This window comes from Ambystoma mexicanum, chromosome 6p (genome assembly GCF_040938575.1).
Source record: "Ambystoma mexicanum isolate Mex_15411 chromosome 6p, UKY_AmexF1_1, whole genome shotgun sequence".
Classification (NCBI taxonomy): domain Eukaryota; kingdom Metazoa; phylum Chordata; class Amphibia; order Caudata; family Ambystomatidae; genus Ambystoma; species Ambystoma mexicanum.
This window is the reverse complement of record NC_090935.1, coordinates 1,210,428,935-1,210,455,660: the sequence shown is the minus strand read 5'-3', so window position 1 is coordinate 1,210,455,660 and position 26,726 is coordinate 1,210,428,935. Positions and strand designations below refer to the sequence as shown.

Genomic DNA, 26,726 nt, shown 5'->3' with positions numbered 1-26,726 from the left:
AAAAACTTTACACATAAATTACATTAAACACTTACATTATAGGAATAAATTCAAATATACAGTAAAAATCATTATAGACACTGTAAAATTCATCACAAATCAATTGTTCGTTCAAGGCAAAGAAGAAACATTTGGACAGATCAGATCCGTAATAAAGTTTTAGATAAATATTGTAAGACTATTTTGCTAGAGGTAGAACCCCTTATGCATATGGATGGCCACCCTTGTGCTTGCTTTCAGATATATAGTGGCCTCGCGCCACACCTGGAAAAGTGCTAAGTGCAGTTTAGGATTTAGGGAATTGGTACATTGGTTCCAGAAATCTGGATGTGTGATTTGATCATTATCATGGACAAATTCCTTCAAATATTTCCTATGTCTCGTTTTTAGCCTACTACATTTTGTTAGTACGTGGCATGCCGTCTCCGGCATAGATGTAGACTCACATATTCTGCAGTACCTAGCTGCGGTAGTCAGGCCCATTGATGCCCCACGAGCCGACAGAACTGGTAAATAATTGAAGCGTAAGAGTAATATAAAGCGCCTCAGTTGGTCCGACGGGCATAGGTTTAAATAAAGCTGAGGCTTCATGTAGGTATAAAGTATAAATATGATGAAGCCATAGCTTTTCAGACGTCCCAGATGTGTGAAATTACTCTGCCAGTCCCATAAATTTAGGCGGTTTCGCATGCTAACAATCAGGTGTTCATTTTCCCTACCCCACTCCGGGGACCAACTGATTTCTTCGATCAGAGTATTAATCTGGGTTTCAAGTTTTATCTTTCTACCCGCAGAAGTATCCTCTTTAATGGTCCTGAGGAGGTTGGTTGTAGGTCTGTTGTTGAACCTAATGTAGAATTCCAACCTTTTCCTCAAAACCATAGCCTTAAGAGAAAGGATGCCCAGCTCTAGCCTAATCATAGCCATGGGAATGCATTGGGGGAGACCGAGAACTTTTCTCCAGAACTTCCCCTCCACAAGTTGTAGCCAACCAAGGTCCATGGTGATCAAAGACTCTAAACCATATATGACCATAGGGACCAGGCATTGCAGATAGAGCTGGCAGGCTGCCCAAATAGAAAAACCACATTGCTCATATGTAAATCTATGAATTAATGCTGAAAGTTGCGCAGCCTTTAATCTGCGTTCCTGAATACACATATGGTAGTTTCCTTTGTGGTCGAACTCTACCCCTAGATATTTATATGAAAGTGTGTATTCAATTTCGATTGGGCCCACCATCATACGAGGCCTAGCAACCTTTCCTGCTGTATACAGCATTAATTTGGTTTTGCTGTGGTTAATAGTGAGTTCGTTGGATTCTGCATATTTCCATAACTGATTGGTTGACCTGAGTATTCCACTGAAAGTGTGATCTAGTATCACCAGGTCATCTGCATAAGCCAGTATGGGACAATGGTGAGAACCTATCTTAGGGGGGCAGTTGTTTATCCCCAAGAAGCAGTTAGGCACATCAGATACGAATAGATTATATAAAATGGGGGCCGTCACACATCCCTGTTTTACCCCTCGCTTCAAAGAGATAGGTTTAGTCACTGTCCCCTGATTATCCAGCCTGACTTGTACGGTGTTATTGGTATGTAGCAACTCAAGGTAATATAATAAAGATGCGGGGCAACCAAAATTCTTTAATTTTTCCCATAAGAGGGATCGATTAACTGAGTCAAAGGCGGCCCTAAAATCTACATAAAGTGCATATAGTGGAGGATTAGTGCGTGTTAAAGCCTTATTGCTTAGGGTATTCATGATAAAAAGATTATGTGATGTGGAGTGGCCAGCCCTAAAACCACATTGAAATTGATCCAGGATGCCTGCCTCCTCAGTCCATTTTTGTAGTTCATTAAGAATGAGAGCAGCAAACATCTTCCCGGTACAGTCAAGCATAGATAGTAATCGGTAATTCTCAGGGTCATTCCTGCTACCCTTTTTGAAGACAGGTATGATGATGGCCTCTTGCCAAGATGTTGGTATGCGTCCATCAGACATAATTTTGTCAAACAGAATTTTTAGCAGATTGGCCCAGAACATTGAGTTGTTTCTCATCACTACATTCGATAGACCATTAGGGCCTGGAGCTCGTGAGGAATTTAATTCCTTAATTCTGCATTGTAGGTCCTTAATGGTAACACTAAAAGGAGGGGTGGGAGGATTAGGAGAGGTGGGAGAGCAGAGCTTATTACTAATCCCTGCATTTCGTTTTTCCAGATGAGATATCCATTTGTCACTACATATGGGGTTCACCATGTTGGTGATCTTCTTGCCTTTTACATCTCCTAAAATGGACCATATTTTGCGGGAGTTCTTACTACATAGAGTTTTAACTGTAGATTGCCATCTCTCCAATTTCCTGTGTCTTTTATGTATTTTTAGCCATTTTTGGTAAGCAGCTTTCAGCTTTCTTATTGTAGCTGCTTTATCCTTAAAAGCATGCAGGTCCTTTCTTATAGCCCGGATTTCCCTTCTAAGCTTGCGCTTCTGATCTCTGATGGCACGATCATAGATTAGCTCTTGCGGCAATTTTCCTGCCATCATCCGTATTTTATAGGAACCATGCAAGCCAGAGAAATTACTGATCCATCCTTCAATTTGTTCGGGCGACAACTGTGAGAATAATTTAGACTGTTCAAGTCCCCAATCTCCCGATGCTATAGATGCCTTCATCACATTTTGTGCTGACCAGGATATACGATTTGAAGAGTGGTTGGCTATCAGCTCACCGAGATTTGCCATTCTCTCAGTTGGTATATGGGATCTTAAGTTAAGTGTCAAAGGGTCATGGTCGCTCCAGATACATTCCCTCACAACCATATCATCGATGATGTTTGCAATTTCCGCACTCGTGAAGATATAGTCGAGGGTACTTCCATTCCTTCCATTTTTCCAAGTGAATTTTGCGGGTCTATCATTCTTTGTCCTGCCATTGATTACTTCAAGATCCCAGCATTCGAAGAAACTACTCCAACATTCTCCCTCGTTATCGGTGTATGTCTGTTTCCAATAGCTTTTGCTGGCTAGGTTCTGGTTGTTAGTGGTGCCCCCTCCATGGTTTATCCGGCAGTTTAAGTCCCCTGCGGCAATAACAAGATATTTATCATTTAATAACCTCCAATTGCTGAGAAGGTCATTTAGAACATCTTGTATATGCTCTCTATGTGTTGCCCCCGGGGGGTTGTAGATATTTATTAATAGTGTTTCTTCCCAGACCTCTCTTATTCTGAGGGACAAGACTACAGCACAAATATAATTGCTCTCCACTGAAATCCTTTTACTTTTGATTTTATTTGACACACCAATGGCTAAACCCCCATAGGGGCGCCCCCTTTGTCCTTTCTTAGCCAGGGTATGATGAGTTGTGTATCCGTCCATGGCCGTGGGCTGTAATAGCCAAGTTTCTTGCAGCAATATAATGGGGTAACTATTAATGAGTGATAAAGACCCCTTGTCAGTGAGAAGATGTTGGTGGCCATGGGTGTTCCAGCTCAGTAGGGAATAATCTCATGATTGTTGTAGTACCATTGGTAATGAATCGGCCAGCCATTTCAACGTGTTTTGAATATCCGCCATCTGAACTTTCTTCCCCAAAGGTTGGGCGGGTTTGCAGCCATTAGCCTTAGGTGGGGCAGGATCGCCACTTGGGAGACAAGGGTCCTCCTTCTCTTTACAGGCATCCACCTCTATCCCAACTCGCATAAGGCTTTTTTTGTGAGAGCGGATTAATTTAGCTGATGCCATAACACAGCAATGGAGGGCTGTGACATTAGGGTTTCGTACAGTAAGTGGTTCCACAAAGGAAAAATCTTCCGAGCGTATAACACGCAATTGGGGGATCAGATGTAGTTTTATCAAAAGTTCGGATCTTGTGAGCCACTTATCCCTTTTCTTCTGATTTAGATTTTTGATAACACAGATTTTACTGGCGTTAAAGTCATCATTATCTGTTGTCTCTATGGGATCATGATGTTCGTCTTCCTCGTTTCTTGCGTTCCCAGATGAGGAGGAGCAATTAGAGGAATCATCAGTTGAGTTATCAGTCATATCATGGTGTGGCTCTTCCAGAATCGTACTGGTAGCTTCCTGAGGTATATCTGGAATAATCCAGCTTGTTAAGGTTCCTGCTCCTTTATTCATACGCTTCTTTGTTTTTCGCCCCCTTTTTTTTGCTTTTTTGGATCGAGCAGCGGGAGCAATAGTGGCTGGCAGGGGGGAGGCTATCTCGACTGCTACGTTTTTTGCTGCCTCTCGTCTTAGTTGTCGACGTTGTTTTTTAGTTAGAGGTACTTCAGTTGCAATCTCCTGAAGTTCCCCCAAGTATGCCTCTTCTTGCTGATTCGTAAACTCCCGACCCCCCTTCGGTATTGGCGCTTTTAGCGGTATTTGGTCCGTACTTTCAATACAGTTGATGTTTCCTAGTTGAGCTAAAGAATTACTATGAATTCTCCCACATAGCTTCAACAAAATTTTTAAAGCAAACTGAACGGAGGCCATAGAGGCTTGAAGTTCTGCAATTGCTGCATTATTTAAGCTTTCAACAGCATTGCTCAAGTCTCTACCGGCGTGTTCCGGATCTTCCATATCAATATAGAGATCTGGAGAAGCCGATAAACGTCCTGTAGTTGATACTATAGGTGCGGTGGGAGTGGGATGAATAGGGTGTATTCCAGACAGATTTGAGGTAGAATTACCTGTTTGTTTAGGGCTACTTGGGGGTGAGAGACTCCGTTGGTCATTATGAGCCTCATTCAGAATTTGAGCTTCTACCACTATTGGAGTAAGCTTCTGTGAAGTATAAGGCTGATTAAAGGAGGCCATTGATTTTTGGATAGACAAACAGAGATCAAGAAGTGAATTATTATCAATATCATTATAATTTGTTAAATCAAGAGCCTCATTATTGTTTTTGGGGGGCAGGAGGGATGGATAGTGATCGTCAGCTGTCGGGTTATCAATGGAGGATTGTGCTTTCGAATTGTCTTTGAGAAAGATGCTACAGAAAGATGCGTTGTTTTCCCCACACACACTCAAGCATATGTCAACACAACACCTGTTCCTTTTGTAACTAAAGCATACATGAGTTGATCACCAGCACTGCCCAGGAAGTAAACAGGCTTAAGTGGAGCGCAAACACTGATTTTGAGCATGTAAATGCGTACATAGCCAATTCGGGCCCACATCACTAATAACATATGGTACCAGCACATGGCCAAGGTGGGAAGAGAGACCACAAGTGAGAGCTGTTACATGTGCTCTCTCATCCCCTATGCCATGAGTATTTCCAGAACATTCGTAGCGACAGGCAGCACAAGCACAATGCCTTAAACACTTAGCGCTCTGCACGTCAGCCGTGCTGTGTGTAGCTCCTGCCGTCACCCCCTATGGGTCTCCGCTCTGTGGAGCAATGATGCGTGTTGCCCTGTTTGCCAGTTTGGGGCCCAAGTCGATGAGGGCATGATGCCAAGTGGGCCGCCGCTGCGGCGTAATGCGCCCGCCAGCCCCCCTGCAGTTACAGTTAAGGTCGCATGCACTGCGCCACGTGGTTTTCTTTTCGCTTCCTAGGGCTGTATGGGGATCAGAATTAAGAAGAAGGAGCGCCTTCCCCTCGCTGATAATGACCGCGCGCCAGTCTCTCAGAGCTTCTGGGTCGCAGAGCGGTATAGGAGCCCCTGCGCTCCGAACGGGTGCTCTCTGAAACCCCACCACGACCGGGATGCACAGGGATGTCGGAGAGGGGGCTCTGCGTTCGTCACATGGGGCTGTCTGCACAGGTGTGATGCTTAAGCGCCTACGGGGGAGCAGGGCAGCTGCGCAACTCAGCCATACACCAGGAGTTGGGGCCCCCAGTCGTAGTTTCAATGCGGTGTCCTCGGGCATCCGTATTCTTGTTCTTCGGTTGCAAGGCGTAGTGGCGCCTCCCACAGCTATGATCTCGTACCATCTGCCATTACCGCGTGAGCCGACCCGGGATCATAGGCTTTGCGTTTTCGGTCCACTGGGCAGTGAGGACCAAAGGAAGGATACCAGTCTAGTCCCAGTAGAATGCACCGACCCTCTGCATTACTTCATCTGTTATTGTGCCCCCCCCCCCCCAGGTTGACTATTTTTAACAATGGTAACTCCAAAGGTTGTGAGTTTTGGTAAGCATCCATTTCGAGCTCATGGACAACGCCAAGGGCGCACACATAAGCAAAACATGGACACCACTGCAAGAGTTATTTTATTCACATTTTTTGCATTCTGCTGTCTCTATCTCTTTACCCTCTTCGTGCTACAGAAAGATGCGTTGTTTTCCCCACACACACTCAAGCATATGTCAACACAACACCTGTTCCTTTTGTAACTAAAGCATACATGAGTTGATCACCAGCACTGCCCAGGAAGTAAACAGGCTTAAGTGGAGCGCAAACACTGATTTTGAGCATGTAAATGCGTACATAGCCAATTCGGGCCCACATCACTAATAACATATGGTACCAGCACATGGCCAAGGTGGGAAGAGAGACCACAAGTGAGAGCTGTTACATGTGCTCTCTCATCCCCTATGCCATGAGTATTTCCAGAACATTCGTAGCGACAGGCAGCACAAGCACAATGCCTTAAACACTTAGCGCTCTGCACCACAAGGGGCCAGTTTCAAGGATGATGGGCTACACTGCAATGGATGTCACAAAAGACGTTCCTTTAAGAGGACAGCTATATAAAGACTCAAGTGATGATAGAAGACTATTGGAGCTCAGACAAGATGATACAATATATACTGGATGGCCCAAACAGAGGGTAGCTATGATAGTAATTCAAAAGGAGTTGCAAGGGCGGCCGGGGATTTTCGAAAAAGACTGCTACAGCAGGCTTGCGGTTTGTTTGAAGTCGGGTAAGGCCTTTGATGGTGCTTCAGGGCATGGTCATGCTTCACCCAGGACTGGCCGGTCCCAGGAACGAACTCCCTCAGGAAAGAGGTTGAGGTCCTTTGAGGACGCCCCGCTCCCCGGGGTCCAAAAGAAGGCCAGGCTGCACAGTGTTAATCCCACTGGGTTCACCACAGTTGCAGGTCACAGCACGGGAAGGACAAGGTCGCAGTCACCATCTTCTGTAGGTGAATCCACCGGCGAGGGGTGCTCCCTCTAAGAGAAAGTCCTTGAGTCCATCAAAACTCTGCTTACCAACTGCAAATAAGACATCGAAGGAAAGGTCGAAAGGTGGCCCTTGTCTGCCCCCGTGGGCGATACCTTCATCATCGGCAGCCCAGCCAGCCAGAACAACTTCGTCAACGACACTCACGGCCACGTCGACAAAGGCGGCAATCCACCCCGTCGACGACCTCGTGGATGACCCTCACTTCTTTGACGAAGGAGGGGCTAGCCACGGTGTTGGTGTCCACAGTCACGACGACAGCTACTCCTCAAGTGTCACTGCCACCAAGACATGAGGCAGCTGCTGCAGCGCCTGCAAAGGCCCCTGGAAAGGGTACAGCTCCCATGACTGCCTCGTCCCAGAAGTCTCCGGAAATGGAATGGGTAGTGCTTCTGCCACCCTAAGAAGGGTATGGGCCTGTGGGCTGTCCCGGAGAAGCCAGTGTAGATGTATACGAGTTCGGATGAGGGCGAGGATGATCTGCCTGAAGATCATTATTCAAACCACGAAGGGGGGAATGGACCCATCTCAGTGGGGGTGTCCCCACGGAGACTGTCCAGTTCACCATCTCACCAAAGAAGAAACATCAGTCCTGAACCTCCACCACTAATTCCTTTCACGCCTCACCCAAAGGACATGTCCATGGACATATTGACAACGCTGCACACGCTGGTCTCGGAAATTCAGCAGAGACTACCGCACACACCTGCCCCTGCACCATCTACGGGATCTCCAGGACCGCAGCCCGGAAGTCCTCCCCGATAAAAGCGCAAGGCAAAGGACCTACCGGGCCCAAACATCAACCAACACCTTCGCCTGTGCCCCCACCTCGGGAGTTGACTCCGACTGGAGATCCGGCAACACACACGGACACAGGCACAGACACTGCGGCTATGGCCACAGACACCGACGAGGCAGTTGACTTATCTACCAGCAGACAGGGAAACGTTGGGCATCGATGAACCCCACATGGCCTCTCCACTGAATGAGGTTGGCTTGTTTCACAATATGATGTCCAGGGCGTCGGCTGTTTCATCTGGTACATTAGGAGACTATAAAGGAAGGATTCCTTTACAAAAGACGTGATTCCAGGTCAAAGACCATCATGTCCATCCCCTTACTCGGGGAGGAGGGCTCGGCACTGATGAAAACTCTGAGCACCACCCAAGCTGGATAGGCTCGAGAAGAACTACAGGGCCCTGGACTTGGCTCCAAAATCCCAGCCGTCACCTGTGTCTGTGGTCTGTCGCAGCCAGAAAACGGCCAGCAAACCTGTTGTCTTCGTCCATGGTGCCCCCGGAACAGGAGGGGAAGAAACTGGATGCGATGGGAAAACAGACCATATTCACTGTTGCCAGCACCATTAAAGCTGCTAATGCCCTGGCCATTTTGTCCTGCAATGACCGGGAATTATGGTATAAACTGGGTCCTATTCTGGACTTCTTGTCTGACAATAAGAAGGTGGAGACACTGTCCCTGTTCCAGGAAGGGGAAATGGCCTCGGACCATGCCGTTACATTGGCAGAAGACATTGTAGCCACAGGTTTCTGACAAATGGGCAACGGAGTGTCTCATTGGCGGTAGGGATGACTCAAAGCCACCAACTTCAGACCGGACGTTCAGTCCAAAGTTATGGACATGCCATTTGATGGTGAGAACCTCTTTGGCAAGACCATCGACGAGTCTCTGCCGATGATCAAAACTTGGATGGCAAGTTCACTGGATACTGTGAGAAACCTGAAGGTGTCTCCCTTTCTAGGCCCCGGGGATCTGTCATCCAGGTGGCCAGGACACGGCCATCGCTATTGGATCCAGTTCCTGGGGATGGACTAGTGAGGGAGGATCACCTGGATGGGGGGTCCTTGGGGAGTGGGAGTGGCACCCCGACGATGGTGAGACAAGGTATCCCCCTCTTTCAACACTGTTTCCCCATCCTACCACGTAGGATATTCCAAAGCACTGCCCACCCCTTTCCTGACACAAACACTTTCGCACAACATGGAAGACAACAAACTAACACCAGAGCCGTTTACCTGCCATGTCCCAATACAAGGCTCAGGCAAAGTCGGGCAACTGACCATATTCACACACACCTGATGGCCCTTTCCCTTCCCCACAGGGATAAAAGGTGGAGCACAAGATGAACAAGGCAGACCGCACGATGCAAGAGCTAACTCAGCACGGCAGTTCAAGAGGAGGAGAAAGACGGCGCAGTCTGTCACGGGATGAAACCCTGTAAAGAGAGGCACAAGACACCCAGGAAGGGTTTCGGGTGGTTGTGCCGAAGTAAGGTGGACAGATAAGTACACACACAGCTGAAAGTAATGAGAACGAAGAGTAATCAAGTGTAGCAAGGAATAAAGTACTACAGAATGGATTCCCTCTAGGGGTGTATGCAGATATAGGAAAAGAGTATTCCACGGACCTAGGAAAAACTCTAGCCTTCTGCACAGTTTGCTATAACAGAGGCCCACGCTGTTTGCTCATGGCTTGGAACAGCAGCTATGGGTGTCTGCAACGTAGAAACGAGACAAGGGAAGGGGCAGAGGTTGCCTGATGGAAACCAACAGACAAGCTCTGTACAAAAGGGTCTACAAACAGTACAAGAGAAGATACTTACAGACAAATCCAGGAAAAGGAAGTTGATAGCAAACTAGCAGAAGGAAAGGAAGGGAAAGTCGTGTAACAGGATTGGATAGCAGAGGACAGTAAGGAACAAGGTTGAGAGCTCAGAGGAGAAGGAAAGCAATGAGCAAGCCCACAGGAGCAGGGCTGTAAGGTAGAGAGCCCAGAGGGAAAGGGCTTAGGGCAGCGGAGTAAAGCAGGTTGCACGGCAAGGAGCCCATAAGGGCCGGGCAGCAAGGAGAGCCCTGGGGGCAGGGCCGCTGACCGTAGAAGGCTGCTGAGGACTGTAGAGGGCTGCTAGGCTGAGAACCCAGCGGACAAAGGTAGGTAGCAACAGCGGAGCGTGATCGGCTGCAAGGTAGGAAGCCCCGAGTACAAGGGCTGTTGGCAGCGGAGAGAAGCGGGCTGCGCGGCAAGGAGCCAGAAGGACCAGCAGCAAGGAGTAAGCCCAGAGGAGCAGGGCCGCTGACTGTAGAAGGCTGCAGAGGACTGTAAGCTGCAAGGTAGGAAGCCCAGAGGACAAGGGCTGTAGGCAGCCGGAGTGAGGCAGGCTGCAGAGCAGGGAGCCCAGAGGACAAGGGCTGTAGGCAGCCGGAGTGAGGCAGGCTGCAGAGCAGGAGCCTGGAAGACCAGGGCGGAAGATAGCAGCTGAGCGTGATCGGCTGCAAGGCAGAAACCCGGAAGGGCACATGCGGAGGCTGGAAAGCAGCAGAGTGTGATCGGCTGCAAAGCAGAGAGCCCGGCAGGGCAAGGGCGGAGGCATGAAAGCAGCAGAGCGTGATCAGCTGCAATGTAGAGAGCCCGGCAGGGCACTGGATCTAAAGCCGGAGTGAGGAGGAACCGCATACAAGATACGTAGCTCGAAGCAACAAGGTGCCGGAAAGACTCCTAATGCAAGAGACTGAGCTCCTGCAGGCAGCAACTTTTATACCGCCCTGCCCAGCACAGAGGCAGGCTAATTGGTCGCACCTGGCTAAGCACACCTGCATACAATCGGCCACCTTCCTCTCTGTTCCTGAGCTGGTGGAAGCAGAGCAAATCCCTAAGGCTTCTGGGGATTGTAGTTCCGAAGATGGCGAATAGGAATGGCCAGGAAAAGATGGTTATAGCCAAGTGCATTGTGGTAAGTGTAGTTTGTTGGGAAAAATAGAAAAGCACCAAAGTCTCGCAAATTGGAAATAAGGTCCATAAAGATCGTAAATGTATGCGCCCATGGCGCAGGCATGACACACTCCGAGATGGTGACAAGGAGAGAAGCGACCTTGCCCTTTACAACCAAGGCCCATGAAACCTCTGCAGAAGGAATTATAAGTCTGCGAACAATAGCCAGCGTGTGTTGCAACAGATGTCTACGGTACATGAGACCCTCCTCCGCTGATAACTAAGCCAGGGAGAGAGACGCAGGTCTCTATGGTACCAACCTTGGCTCGAAGGAGAAGAAAGCCAAGCAGTTCATCACAGCCGGTGAGTCGAGGGAAGAGCCGATAAGAAACTGTGTTGAGCGATAAATAGTCAACCGTTAAATTGGAACTTTTGAGAAGCTTAAAGATACTAGTAAGCAAAGAGGGGGGAAACCAGCAACAGAGGAATCCGTCACCATGTGGGTGTTCAGAGAGGAAACTCTGGGCGATTACCCGATGGTTGAAACTACTGTAACCAGAAGCCCTTGGGAAGAGGTGAGAAGAGGTCAAAGTGGTCATACAGGGGTCTTGTAAAATCCTCTGTACCGTCAAAAGTCTTTGACCGACAGATGATTGCGAAGCTAAGGGAAATGAGTCCAGCTTGGTGAAATGAGCATACGGACAGTGTTGAAGTTGGCAAGAGTGAACCCACCAGAGGGATGCTAACGTAAAGGGGCAAAGTCTAAAATTCCCATAGTGAACTATTTTGGTAAAAGTTGGCAAGGGTGAACCCGGCAGAGAAATGCTAACGAAAAGGGGCGAGGCCTGAAGTCCTTACGAACAGTATGTTTACCAAAGTGAACCAGACCACAGGGCGTCCACAGTGAACTGTCTGTAAAAGTTGGCAGGCGTGAAACCGACAGAGTGAAGCTGACCAAAAGGGCTGAAGCACGAAAGAACTGTTAAAAATACATTAAGGTTTGTGAATGCAAGAAGTATTGGATGACCAGGGGAAGTGAATCTTCCCCCTTGTCATTGAGTCCGAGCCCGGCAGAGGGAGATCCAGGGGTGAGAAGTTATCACCCTAAATTCATTGGAAAAGAAACTGTTTAGTTGATTTATTGAATATGATTTGTGATGGGTCTCCGCCCGAAGAGGGGGGCCAAAGGGTGAAGCCATCACCATCACCAAAGTATACGTGAAACAGAACTTTGTGTTTGTTTGTTGGATCCATCAGGCCTCAAAGGCAATAGACTTTTTATTGACAAGAGACTTAACCCTCGAAGAACCTGATAGCTGATACAGAACTGTCGGTTCGTGCTGGGAAAGCTGAAGCGTTTGCTGTGCTCAGGAGATTCACTTTGTCCCGTGCTCAAAACGTGGAGAAGGAAGACCCCTGGCAATCGCAACCTAACTTATTATTTGTGAGCACTTCTTTCTTTATTGAAAACCCTATCCAACACTCTTTCTGTAATTAGTTGTAAGGATTTGGTAGTAGTTTTGTTTTAGTATTGGCCTTTTTACTTTGACAAGACGCCACAAGGACTGCCTTCTTTTTCATTTGATGGTCGAAGCTTGCTCCCATTTTAGATTTAGGTTTGTCATTTTTCCAACCTTTTACAGTTTAATAAACACCATTGAACTGTGATCACTTGTGTCTGTCTTTACTGTTGCCACCATAAGTTCCTTACAGTACCCCACAGCAACATCGGTCGTTGCCCTTTTGTTCCTCAAGAGGAAAGACCGGCAGATCCTCCAAGGATATAACACCCATTTTTGACAACCTTCCCGCTCCACAACGCAAGAGGTGTACAGAGGTCGCTCACAGGCATACGGCAACGGAGGACAGCGTCAGCATCGCCCCCAGGACAAGGCCCCGATACCGAAACAAGCCTGAACCGGCCGTGGACTCTGGCCCTCACTTGTGCACCTGTCGGAGGCCAGCTGGCGAGGTTGTCAGCGTGTGGATGACCATCACCACTGAGAGATGGGTGCTGGATGTTCTCCGACAGGGACACACCTTGGAGTTCCAACACAGGTGTCCTTGTATTCCCACTGTAGTTTGACAAGAACAGCATGTGGCACAGCTGCTGCCGGAGGTCCACAGCATGTTAAAAAAAAGGGGGGTGATGGAGCCCGTTCCCCCAGAGTTTCCAGGGCTCTGGAGTGTACTCAAGATACTTTCTGGCCCGAAAGAAGACTGGAGGGTGGAGGCCGATCCTGGACCTAAGACGCCTCAACAAGTACTTGAATTCCCAGAAGTTCAGGATGGTCACTTTGCAGCACGTGCTCGGCCAGCTGGAACAAGGCGACTTCTGGCATCATTGGAACTGGAGGACGGCTACTTCCACCAGAAACCCCCCCAATTCCTGCTGTTTGTGGTACAGGGATGACAATATGAGTTCAAGGCACTCCCCTTCGGCCTGAAGTTGGCCTCAAGGGTCTTTACAAAGTGCTTGGCTCTGGTGGCGGCGCACATTTTTCTCAAGGCCACTTCCACCCTTGTCTGGACGATTGGCTCGTCTGATCACGCTACCATGCGTTGTCGAGCGAACACACGATAAGGACCGTCCATCTGCTAACGGATCTGGGATATTCATAAATTACCCGATGTACTGCTTGGAACCATCGCAGAAAGCTATGCTTCTGGGTGCATGACTCAACACAGTAACGTGTCTGGTATTGCCCTTAGAAGAGAGGGTGGTAGCCATCCTGGGGAAGGTACAGCACATGTAGTTGGCGCGGTGGGCTACGGTGCGAGCCATCAATTCGCTGCTGGGCATGATGTCCTTCTGCATCAACCTTGTCCGCCTTTGCAGACTGCAGATGGGACCTCTTCAGGAGTTTCTTGATGCGAGATGGCTGCAGGTTTCAGGATCCTGGACGGACAAGATCACCCTCAACGAGGAGTTCTGACGGATGATACAGTGATGCAGCGTGCGCCCTCACCTCTCAAAATGGGCTCTGTTCCATGTCCTGCTGTACCAGGAGACGGTCATCACGGATGCTTCCCTGGAAGGTTGGGGAGCCCACACCAGCCGTTGCACTCCAGAGGCCTCTGGCTGGCAGAAGAGAAGACTCTTCACATCAATATCCTGAAGCTTCGGCCGGTCTTCTGGGCCCTCAAATCCTTCTTGCTGTCACTCAAGGGCAAGGTGGTGAGGATCTTCACGGACACCACCACTACCATGTTCTACATCCGGAAGCAGGGCGGGATGTGTTTTTTCCAGCCCTCTCTAAGGAGGCCTAGGAGTTGTCGCCTGGCCCTTCGTAAAGACATGTTTCATGTTCCTTTCCACCTCTCGAGCACCAAGAACACCATTGCAGACTTGCTCAGCAAGGAGCTAAATTTTTTGCCACGAGGGGGAGCTTTGCCAGGGCCGAATGGATCTTCTATTCCGAGAATGGGGACAGCCCCAGATTGATATCTTTGTGACTGCGACAAACTAGTGTCAGAGGTTCGCCAGCAGGTTCCCTCAGCTGAAAAGCATGGGGGATGCGTTCTCGTGGGATTGTCTCTTCCTTTACGCCTTTCGTCCGTTTCCACTCATGCTACGAGTGATCAACACACTTGGTGTCACTGCAGGATGATAGTTGCCATATCATATCACACTCTGGCGTGGACGCAGCAGATATGGTACCCGGACCTGCTAAATCTGTCAACGATGCATCTATCAGGCTGCCACTACTTCCCGATCTTCTTGCCAGAGAAGGAGGAGCGATTCTACACCATGACCCAGCATTGCTGAACCTCAGGGCCTGACTCCTGCAGCCCTAGAATTTGGATATTATTCTTTGCCAACTGAATAAAAGGACATCCTGGCCAAAGCTAGAGCCTCTTCCAGGTTAAAGTGCTACAGCCCTAAATGGAAGTGATTCTCCGCATGGTACCGGGCGCAGAGGATCACTCCCATGCGTGGCACAGCCCCGCAGCTCCTGCCATACTTGCTTTCCTTGGCCAAGGATGTACTGGCTCACGCCTGTTTCAGGGTACACTTGGCCGACATATCCAGTTACACCAGGACACCGGATAGGCCTTTCCTGTGGTCTCTCAGACTCGTCAAGAAGTTAACCAGGGGCCTCTTCAGGACTTTTCCGCCAGTGAAGGCTCCTGCTACAGCTTGGCAGACAATGTGGTATTGACTAAACTCATGGTGGCAACCATTGAGCTAATGCAACAGGTTCCCCTCGCGGAAGACTGCTTTACTCGTGGCGATCCCCTCGGCCAGGTAAGTCGGGAAGATCCAGGCCCTATCCTGCAAACAGCCATTCTTATCTTTCCACGCTACAAGGGTGGTACTGCGTACGCACTCGACCATATCCCAAAAGTGCCGTCGGGAGTTCCACCTCAAATGAGCCTTTTGTGTTGTCTGTATTCTTCCCGAATCTGTCGTCGCCAACAGAGAGGGCTCTGCATTCGCTGGAAGTTGCTCGTGCCGTGAAATCTTACGTGGCACGTACAAAATGTTTTCAGAAGACTTCTCATTTGTTTGTCTCAGTGTTTGTCAGTTTTGGACCTGTGAATCACAGAAAGGCCTTGTCGAAGGCTTCCATCTCCAGGTGGCTCTCCGGCTGCATTATGCACTGTCATCGGCTGTCTAACAGGCTTTTAACAGGCCAGCCGAGAGCTCACTCCACCAGACCCATTGCAGCTATAGTGTCATTTCTCTCTGGTGTGCCCGTGCTCAATATCTGCTGGGCTGCTACGATCCATGCACACCTTCACGAGATTCTACTGCATCGACAGGGATTCCAGGGAGGGGTCCTGGGTCGTCCAAGCGGTGCTACGCAACCTGTTGACAAGAGGTGAGTCTGTTCCAGGGGTGAGTTTTTTTATTGCTTCTGTTGACCCTTGCTACCTTGTGTATACGTACTGCTGTGCAATCGTTATTCATGAGCATGTGACTCCATGCCAGACCCCATGCTACTCTCCAGTATGGGTCTGGCATTGCTTCACATGCAAACCCTCCCTCCATCCCCTTCTTGGTTCATACTGCCACTTTACATGCTTACCAAATCTGAAGATGGCAACAAGGGGTGGTGCTTAGGGAGAGGGCTGTCATTGGATGGGGGCAGTATGACCCAGAGAACAGTGATAATGTTTAGAGGAGAAATACAGTTTATTTTTTATATATTTTATTGTAATTTGACATAAATGACAACAACAACAAAATTATTATTAAGAATAAGTAACATTTTCAGTAAAAATTAATCAATTGAAATCCATAAAGAAATCTTGCAAAAAAAGACAATACCTAAATTCTATAGCAAAATATACAAAAAAGCATCACATTTACAGAAGATTAAGAGGAAAGGAAAAAAGAAAAAAAGAGAAGAGGGATACTAAGAGACCTAAAGGATATCAAAAGTATATCTCATTAATGGCAGTCCAAATCGCGAGATACTTGTCCACCCTTTTTATCCGTTGCTAACTGTTTTTTTCTCTGCATGATAGGATGTACAAGTCTTGTAGCCAGCTATCAACCGTGGGACGAGACTCGCTTTTTCCAATATTTCAAAACCTGTTTTTTCGCTATCAAAAGGACTCTATAAACCCAATAAGATTGATCAGACAAAAGTTGTAGACCCAATGGAAATAACCCTAATATACACATACGAGGGGAGCGAGGAAGCGGCCTACCCAATACCAGCTCCATTCGCTGCAAGATTTCCAGATTTCCTCCCAAAAGCCCATCACTTTAACACAAGACCAAAACATGTGTATGTAGTTGCCATCCTCCTTCTTACAATTCCAACATAGATCTACCTGCATAAGCTTACATTGCTTCATCTTGATGGGCGTCCTGTTGATACCGGGATTAACTCTCTGTTGAGTGAACCGCAGGTTTAAGTCAACTTTGTACCTAGAGGGCCCCGCGCAAATACTACTCTTATCTTTATCCGAAATTTCAGACCTCATTTCCAGTGACCACATGGCCCTACCATGATCTGAAGGAGTGGTCCCATGCGTCTGCGTCAACAATTTATAAATTAATGAGGCCGAAAGTGAAGAGACGCTGGAAAGGTGGTGTAAGGAAGGGATAATGTGCATCGAGGCATTCAAGGGCGCTAAAGCATTTCCAACTACTTCGCAAAGAATATGAAATCGAGCAGCCTCAGAGGCTCTCAGCTTGTATTTGAATTTAAGAAAATCAAACGAGAGCATAGATATACCATCATGAATTTGCCCCAGACGCCAGATACAAGCAAAACGCCATGTAGACATGAAAGGGCACGATTATTAGTACGAAGTTCTGAATTCCACCAAATTGAGGAGGTAGGGTTCAATGAAGTTAACACCTGTATCGGAGCAAAATCTTTTCCAATCCATAGCAATATGTCTGATGAACGGAGTAGATTTTGCTTGCGGCATTCTCTTCTTCATGCTGAGCTGGCACTCTAGTAGAATTGGACAAACCAAACCTTTCTCTATGCACACCCAATTGGGGGATCCCACCTCATTCTCCTTCATCCAAAAATGTAATGTCCATAATGAGAATGCTCTATGTTAAGAAACTATGTCAGGGAAACCAAACCCGCCCAAGTGCACTGGCCTCACAAGCACATCCATGGGTATGCTTGCCTTTTCTCTCTCCTCCCACAGGAAATCACATAGAACTCTATTTATTTCACGAACCAAATACAGTTTTAAAGCTAAAGTGAAACTGTTTTTTCTTTTACCGGCGATTCCTAGCTGGACGACAGGGAATATTCATGAGCATGTGAATCCATGCCAGACCCATGCTGGAGAACAAGAGTTACACATCAGTAACGTAAACCTTAAGAGCACATGAAGTGCCGTTACCACTCGAAAAAATACGCTCTTAGCATTCTTTAAGAAATAAGGTGCAAGCAAAGACAATATTAACACTGTGGACGACAGTTGCTATTGAAAAATGTTGAAAAAGTATTTGTAAAATTATACTTACATTTATGCAAAAGAATACTTAACTCATGTTGAAAATACATTGGTTAAATATGTTTGTGCCTGTACACACTCTCCAATCGACTGTGATTCTCAATACGCTCACAATGTACGGATTTGCATTTGTGACAGTGCAATGTTTCCTTTTTATATTTTTGCATGTAATTGCATTGCATTGGTGCTGCTTTTAATGAGACATTTTTGTTATTGTAGACCAAGATAATGAAGGAATCGGAGAAGGCATTAGCACATATGAAGCGAAAGTCCAACAACTTGAGAAAGATTTGTTCTTTTACAAGAAAACTAGTCGAGAACTCAAGAAAAAGTTAAGAGAGCTAATAGGAGAATCTCTTCATCCACAGGCTGCACGTTCAAAAGGTGTGTATGTGTTTGCTATTAATACAACACTGAGAACAGTTGTTGTCTTTGATGCAGATGTTTGACTCTTTCTCAAAACTCCATTCAAATATTCTTTAAGATGCACTATTCAGCCCTACTTGCAAATCTCCCCTTTCCAGGCTTCATTGTCCTCACGTGCGCAGTTATCTTTGATGCTTTTTTAAGTTTGAATAGCTACAGTTTTCATTTTCCTTTTATCTAGAACTTTTCATTCCTAGCATCTGACAATCCTCCAGTGTCATATGATTTCTTGTAGTAAGTTCAAAGGGACCTTTCCATACACATACAACCAAACAATCTGTGTGTGTGTGTGTGTCTACATGCATGTGTGTGTCTACATGCATGTGTGTGTCAGATTTCACGTGCATAAACATCCTAATTATCACATTTGTCAGGTGCAACAAGTGGCCATTTGCAGTTCATATGATTGGGAAGTGTTTCATTCAAAGTATTAGTTTGAAATGGTATCTGAAAGGAATTCTCCTTGACTGAGTCTTTTTTCTGGGGACCCCAAGCCAAGATGGAGAAGCAGTAATTAGAAGCTGTTTGGCAGGAGAACAATGACAGTCAGCTTAGAACGTTCTCAGGATACCATAGATCGGTGCACAATATGCCAATTTTCAGGCCAGCTTTGCTGCTGTTGGGCCATTATTGTGGTGACTGGAGCAGTTTAAAATAATTCTCTTAGCTTAACATATTTTCAAGCACTATGTCCCTATGTTTCAGAAGACTGATAATTGATATATTTCAGCATGAGTAATAAGTCGTGTTTAGTTGCTTGGGCTTCTATATCTGCACTTTGGCGGAGATGAGCATGGTCCCGACCCGAGCCAATCTGATCTCCTCATATGACTTTTTAAGTCTCTCTTGTGTGTACATGAGCAACATTAGGCCCCTGTTGTTTGGCCTGCATGTTTGTGCACCTGGCCAACCGAAAATCAGTATTTCAGTGTCACCTAAGCTCCATGGGGCAAGAGAGAAGGAAAATGCATACTTTGGCTGGAATATGTAAAATAATTTGCTGTGCAGGAGTCAGCTAAATAAATATTAGCAGGTAGACAGATTTGCACCCTACTACAGCGTAAGCAATTTGGTGTGCTGAGGCTACTTGAAAACACTGTTGAGCTGTATGGCATGGGAGTCCATAAGGGAAAAACAAAGAGCCTGATTCACAGAGCCTTTTTCAATGGGATTCAGCCATTATAAAACGCTTCTGTGAGTCAGGCCCAAAGTATTAAGGTTCATATCTATGCCTTCATTCCTCTCTCCTGGCACCATAATGTTAAGCATGGGGTAATTAAGGAGGGTAGGCTAACCTCCAGTAATCCACCACCTGGGAATGGGACACTCCAGTCTCGTTCCTCTGCAAATGGTAGGGTGTATGAATATGATGGTTATTGAGCTTTTAGCAGTGCACATGGCGGAGTGGCCTTCCACATTATAGGTACGGTGAAAAAGCCTTCACTTGCCCCAAACACCTGTGCCAGCTCCACTGAGGAACTGCACACCAGGATATCCCCATGGGTGAGCTTTCAGGGCCCAGTTGTTAATCCTGCAGAGGATGGTGAACCCCACTAACCCTCTTAAAGTGTACAATCTGCAACCAACTATATCTAGTCGGTTCTCTGCACCTCCCAATGTAAAGGGGGGAGGATAAAATAATAAAAAGCCAGATCCTGCATCTCTCGCTCTCAACTTCAATGACCTGATGTGGCTCAGGATTCTACAATACAAACACATTACATTGAATGGTGGCAAATCAACTAATTACCGTGAACCATATCCTCCATGTTACAGATCTTAAAAAGCATACCAATGTACAATCGTTCACTTGGTTTAAAGCATGCTATAGCAATTGTAGCTCATCCATCCATCCTCCCTCCCACCCACCCCAACAACAACAAAAAGAGAGTGCAATCAATGCGTATGTCAGTATAATCAAGCAGGTGCGTGATCATCAGGTGATAGGTACATCAGGATATCATCAGCTTGTTTTTAGCATGCACATATCTAATAGTCGTTTGCAGATTGGCGTACACATTGATAGACTTCTATATTCGAGAATGATCAGCCGAATCTTGTGGCACCCTTAACTGTATTATGTTGTGGTCCACACAGTCCCATTGTAGCAGAACTTGTATCGTACTCTAACTAGGGCAGAGGATATCTCATATGTATCATATGTATTGATCATAAAGATCCCAGAGCTTCCCTGAGCGAGGAGAGCCCATTTGTCTCTTATAACTACATCTTTCTCCTGCATTGGATCTTTCATAGTTTCACATGCTATGAACAATTTCCTGTCGTCAGGCTCTGAATCCACAGTTAACCTTTTACAATAGTAAATAAAGAAACACTTTAGGTGTTTATTTTGTATCCCATTGCCCTCCTTTTGGGTGCTTTTGGTCCCCACCATTGGGACGTCAAGTATGTAGCTCCTCCCCTGCAGCCTTCCTTCAGGTTCTAACCGCATGCCATGCTGGAAGGAGTCCTTATGTGTTTCTCTGGAGAGAAATCTCCACATCATTTCAAAATCATCAAACTCTAGCTTCAGGAACTTCTGTCAAATAAGTGAAAAGGGGGGCAGTGAATATAGAGGGAAGGAAGGCCCTCTTTAGAGCCTGCTCTAACTGTGTTTAAAAAACTTTTTTGAGGGGGAAAGGCATGAGGAATGTATTTACTGCCTTCCCAGACATCACTCTGCTGAAGAGTGTGAAATTGTAAGACCTTCACTCTAAAACGCTAAAATAATAATATTTATTGTGTTATAGTTTAAATTATATACTTTACACAAAACGCTAAAAGATGGAGACGCCTGCTATGGTAGTTGAATGAAGGCCTTCACCCTCCTTCAGAGGCAGAGTGCTCAAGAAGTCTGGCAGTCCCAAGACACCCAGAAAAAAGAGAATCTGGGTCAAAAAGGGAAAAATCTGAGGAAAGTCCAGCAAAACAGCTTTAATTAGTGATAAAACGATTCACTGTTAAAGGCCAGGCCTCGTCATCAATAGAGGCAGCGGGACAGCCATGACCTTGTTGACGACTCCAAAAGGGGGCCCCTCCACGGATGCACCGATGACCACAAAACACGTAAAAAATGACTCTCCCCGTTGACGAGTTCGACGACGGAAAAGCGCTCGTTGACGAAACACTCATCAATGAGCAAACACTCGTCAACAGACAAGTGCTGCTAGTCGACAGACAAGAGCTGCTAGTCAACGGACAACAGCCGCTCATCGATTGACAAGAACCGCTCGTCAACGGAAGTAGACCGCTTGGTGACAGACAAATCCTTTCCACCAGCGGTGGATAAGAAACACCTGTCTACAGGGAAAATAGCACCATAAATGGAAAAAGCTTCATTGACCAGGGAAAAAGAAAAGCCCAGACACAAGACAGTTAATGCGGAACCCATACAATTTCCACAGACAGGGTGCGAGAAACAATCCAGCACCATCCAATCATGGCTCCAGTCCCTCCAATCACGTACTCGCAGGTCATGCCTGAAGACATCTTGCAGTACGAAGTGGATTCCCAGTTTGAAGCTCAACACGCAGCATCACCAGTGTTCTATGACTCCGATGAGTCCACAACCATAGGAAGGCTCTTGCAACCGCATCCACCATTAAGATTGCCACGTCTCCCGCAATTTCCATGATATAGCCCCAGGGAATCCAGGGATATCCCTGTGGCATAACCAGAAGAATCCCTCTCCTCTCACTCCAGGCTCTGTCCACACTCCAGAATTTCTCACTTAGCCGGACATTAGACATCCGGCTGGACTACAGGCCCCAGTGGCTACACAACCACCTGTAGTACTAAAAAGGCACCAGCCACAAATAACCGTCTCTCCCCTGCAAAAAGCAGACAAGAAACGAAAACATGGAGAGAGATTGCTCTCCCCATATCATCGCAGTATTAAAAGGCCAGCAAAATCCAGGGGTTCAGGCTCTAATACAGCAGAAATAGACTGCACCAAACAGGAGGAAGGGGAGATACAGATACGGACACAGATCAAGCCCCGCAAGACACAACATCCACCACTACAGGATGATGACCAGTGGGGCTCTGTACCATGAGACACCCTTTTACAGTACCAGCTTTTAAAGGCAGGCTAGTGAAAAAGTTCAAGGCACCAGACACTACTCCCAATGTCTCACGTGGAAGCTGTTCCCGGAGTCGATTGTCTCATCGCCAGCCAGCGCAAAGTCACACTCTCAGTCACGTACATGTTGTGTGCCTCCAGAAACAGAAAGCCGGAAGATGGACGCTCTGGGACAGAAGGTACTTGCGGTGGGAGCCACCACAGTAAAAACGGTCAATGCGCTGGCCATCATGTCCAGGTATGACCACGAAGTGTGGCATAGATTGGCACTCATTCTGGAACACTTGCCAAAACAGAAGCACGCCGAAGAAATCGCCATCTTGAAGGAAGGAGAGGAGGCGGTGAACCATATTATTAACATCGCAGTTGACCTAGCCATGACTTCTTTTAAACAAATTAATAACGGGGTAGTGATCAGAAGGCAAGGATGGCTCCACCGTACAGATTTCAGATCTGATGTACAGCAGAAGGTGCTGGACATGCCTTTCGAAGGCAATAGTCTGTTTGGGCCCAAAATTGATGAGGCACTGAAGGCGAATTAAAATGACACAGTCCGCTCTCTGACTACCCTACAAACAAAACATACTTTTCGTACGTTTCGAGGAGCATTGGGAAGATCAACCTTATCAGGAAATGTCAGAGGCTCCAGACAGTACTGGAAAGCCTCACATTATGCACAGGGATACAAAAAATCACCCCACGTCTCCCAGAGAACAAGAGAATACAGGCAACAACAGCGGAGGGGAGGATCTTCAGGCTCTCAGAGGGGTAGGGCAAAACCCCAGGCTTGACTGCGCAGCCCGTACTGCACCTGTGGGGAGAAAAGTGGCACACCATTTACATCGGTGGCGACAAATTACAACGGACCAGTGGGTAATGGAAGTGGTTGAATCAGGCCACCTGCTACAGTGCACCAAATAACCACCAAACATCCCTCCATTAAAAACTTCCACTGCACATCTAAAGGGGCTCAAACAAGAAATAAAACAAATGTTTAGAAAAAACACCATGGAAAAAAGTACCAAAATAACTAACATCAAAGGGCGTTTACTTTCGATACTTGGTAGTGCAGAAACCGGACAAAAAGTGGTGCCCCATACTAGATCTGCAGAAGCTAAACAATTCATCAAAAAGCAGCACTTCAAAATGGTCACGCTACAACAAATCATATGGGTGGTGCAGCCACATGACTTTCTGGTGTCTTTAGACCTAAAAGATGCATACTTCCACATCCCAGTGCACCGGAAACATCGACAGTATCTACGCTTCACATTAGCAGGTCAACACACTCAATTCAAAGTGCTCCCATTCGGGCTAAAATCAGCTCCACGAACATTTACCAAATGCCTAGCACCAGTCGCAGCAGCCCTCAGAAAAAAGGGCTGTTGCTTCTATCCATATCTAGACCACTTGCCAGTGCTAGCAAAAACCATGGGAGATGCTCACTTATCCATTGCAGAAACTTATCTCTTACTGCAGCAGTTGGGATTCGAGATACACTTTTAAAAATCCTCTTTTGCCATCCAAGAGCCTGGTGTTTGTGGGGGATCACTTTGCAACATATACAAAGCCCTAGTTCGCCCCTCGCGAGACAGAATAGAAACACTAAAGGCAATGATTCCTCTGTTCAAACCAGGAAAATGGTTATCAGTCCGGAAATGCATGGGTTGCCTAGAGACTATGGCCTCCTGGATTCCCCTCATACCGCACTGCAGACTGAACATGCGTCTGCTGAAAGAATTAATTACCAGCAGATTGTCCCAGGTCACAGGGTCGTGGGAACGACAAGCTGCAGATTACAACACAACTATACCACCCAAATACAGTGGTGGACAAGATCAGACATTGTCAGCATTGGATGCCGGTTTCAAGACCCCATTCTGCACAACACGGTATTGACCGATGCCTTGTGGCTGGCTGGGGTGCACATGTGGGCTCTCTCCACATGAAAGGAAAATGGAAAGCAGAGGAAGCCAGACTACAAGAATTTAGGGCAGTGGGCTGGGCCCTGAAATTGTTTCAACCATTACTAAAACACTCTACGGTTTGGGTATTAACCAACAACACCACAATCATGTACTATCTCAGGAAGCAAGGGGGGACAAGGTCCCCAACTCTCCCAGGAAGCACAAAAGATTTGGCATTGGACCATTACCAACGGGATAATGCTCCAAGCGTTTCATCTGCCGGGAGTAAACAACGAGGTAGCAGACACCATCAGCAGGTCCACCAGCCAGTGCCACAAAGTGGGAGCTATGCGACAACCAGCTCCAATGAATATTTGCTCAATCGGGGCATCCAGAAGTCGTCCTATTCGTGACAAAGCAGAACACCAAATGAGCACACTTTGCCAGCAGAACACAACAACGGGGGTCGATGGGGAACATCTTTTCGTTCTCGTGGACTGACCTCTTTGCTTATGCCTACCCACCTTTTTTGATTATCTGCAAAGTGATCCAAATTATTTAAACATATCTACACATAGTGTTGCTCATAGCCCCGAACTGGCCGAGGCAAACATGGTACTCTGACCTGGTTCACATGTCCAAGGGCCAGCAAATTTCTCTACGCAATCAAGCCGACATAATATCGCAAAGCCACGGAAAAAACTGCATCAAGACCAGTGTAAAGTGCAATTTGCTCAGTTTCTGTGTTTGTTTAATAAATCATTGGGTCTGTGGGAAAAAAATCAATGCTGGATTTAAAAAAAAAAGATTTTTTTTGTTATGGTTCAATATATTTCTTTCTTTGTTTTCAGTGTTTATTTGTTGTTTTTGGCTAATGTTCTATCTGTTGGCTTGTTGCAGATTTTTTGGGGCAGTTTGATACCTGATGGCATATTCTAACTGTTTTCTTCTTATATTTTAGTGGTATTGATTTATCTGTTTGGTTGTTGCAGAATCTTGGGGCAGTTAGATACCTGTTGGCGTATTCTTACTGTTTATAGTTTCTAATTGAAGTTTTGTTAATGTTTATGCACAGATTAGTTATTAAATTTTGGTTTTAAGAATATTAAATAAGCGTTTATAAGATTTGCTGGTAATCTTTGCTTTAGAGTAATGGTACTATCATTACATTTGAACCATCCACAATTCTTTTTTATATATGCAGTTTAGTGACCTACATTGGTGGTGGCTCCTGCGTGGTAGATATACCCATTGTTGTGAAGGTTTTCTTACCAAGTGATACTTGACCATGTGTGAATCCAATCAGCTTGCAGTTGTTTTGGTACCATCTGCATTGTAACGTAAAAGCATTAGTATCACGTATTTACTATGTGTTTGTATTTGTAAGGTGGAGCGATTATCTGAATTGCAGGTAGTACATAATCTGCTATGGTTTGCATTTTGTACAAGTTGCTGAAATGGAATGGATTCACAGTTAGGTATTGATACATACACAAAGCGTTCATTAGGGATTTGTTCCTGTGCCACATGGTTGCAAAGAGTGCATGTATGTTTCCACGTGTGTGAAATCTGGAAGATTTCATTTATAGGTATGTTTTTGTTTTTCAGTACTTGTAGTAAGTACATTAGAAATTCTTGTGGATCTTCTTGTGAGTTTATAGTGAATTTCACCATTCCAGCACAGTAGTCCAATTCTTGTCTTATTCCATGAACACTGTATGTGTTGTTAGGATTGTTGGTTGCATTTCTATGAAGGACTAACATTTGCAAACACAATTGGTCTGTATTGTGTAATTAAATGTTGTCAATAATTGGTGGCAATTTTAATAGAATATTTATTGCTACATTTGCGTAGCAATTTACACCAGTTATATTTGCAAATTTGAATGGACCTGATAGTTCTGTGTCCAAGTCATTTCTTCGGAGTGTGTGTTGCTTCTTTGAAGAAGTACCTGAGTTACTTTGAGTAGTAGATTCTTCTTTGGTTGTAGTAATTGATGAAGTATTAGCTTCTTTTACTCTCTTTGGAGGATTTGCAGTGAGATCCTGTTGCATTTCTGTTTGAAGTAGTTTTCTTTTGCAACATTTTGCTTTTTGTGGAACAGGATAGGTTTTTAGATGGGAGGTGTACAGTGAACGTAGTCTATTGTATTCTAAAATGCAAGGAATATCAGCATTTACTTTACTTGCATCAAAGTTGATTAGAAATAGACCGTCAAGTGTACGTAAGCGTGATAGTGCTACGTAGCTCATGCCATCTTTAAAGACTGTTTTCCCAATATCTATCAATACTTTATCTAGGGTAAGACCTTGTGATTTGTGAATGGTGACTGCGTATGCTAGAGTTAGAGAAAATTGTTCTCTGCGTACATACATGTCTTTGAAAAGAAGGAATCGGGGCTGTTGAGCGTCCTATCCTTTTAACTTCTGATAGTGTGTCAAAGAGAATATTGACATAATGAATGTTGTTGTCACATGGGTATGTTTGAAAGCCAACAACT

General features: G+C 46.1%; 1 protein-coding gene across 1 annotated transcript in view; it reads left to right on the top strand.

The window, feature by feature from the left end:
- KIF27 (kinesin family member 27) overlaps positions 1-26,726 on the top strand; it is a 1,764,776-nt gene that overhangs the window by 1,648,057 nt on the left and 89,993 nt on the right. The window contains exon 17 of the mRNA XM_069625864.1: positions 18,031-18,195. Within this exon, the coding sequence (XP_069481965.1) occupies positions 18,031-18,195 (165 nt within the window). The remainder of the gene's footprint in view (positions 1-18,030; positions 18,196-26,726) is intronic.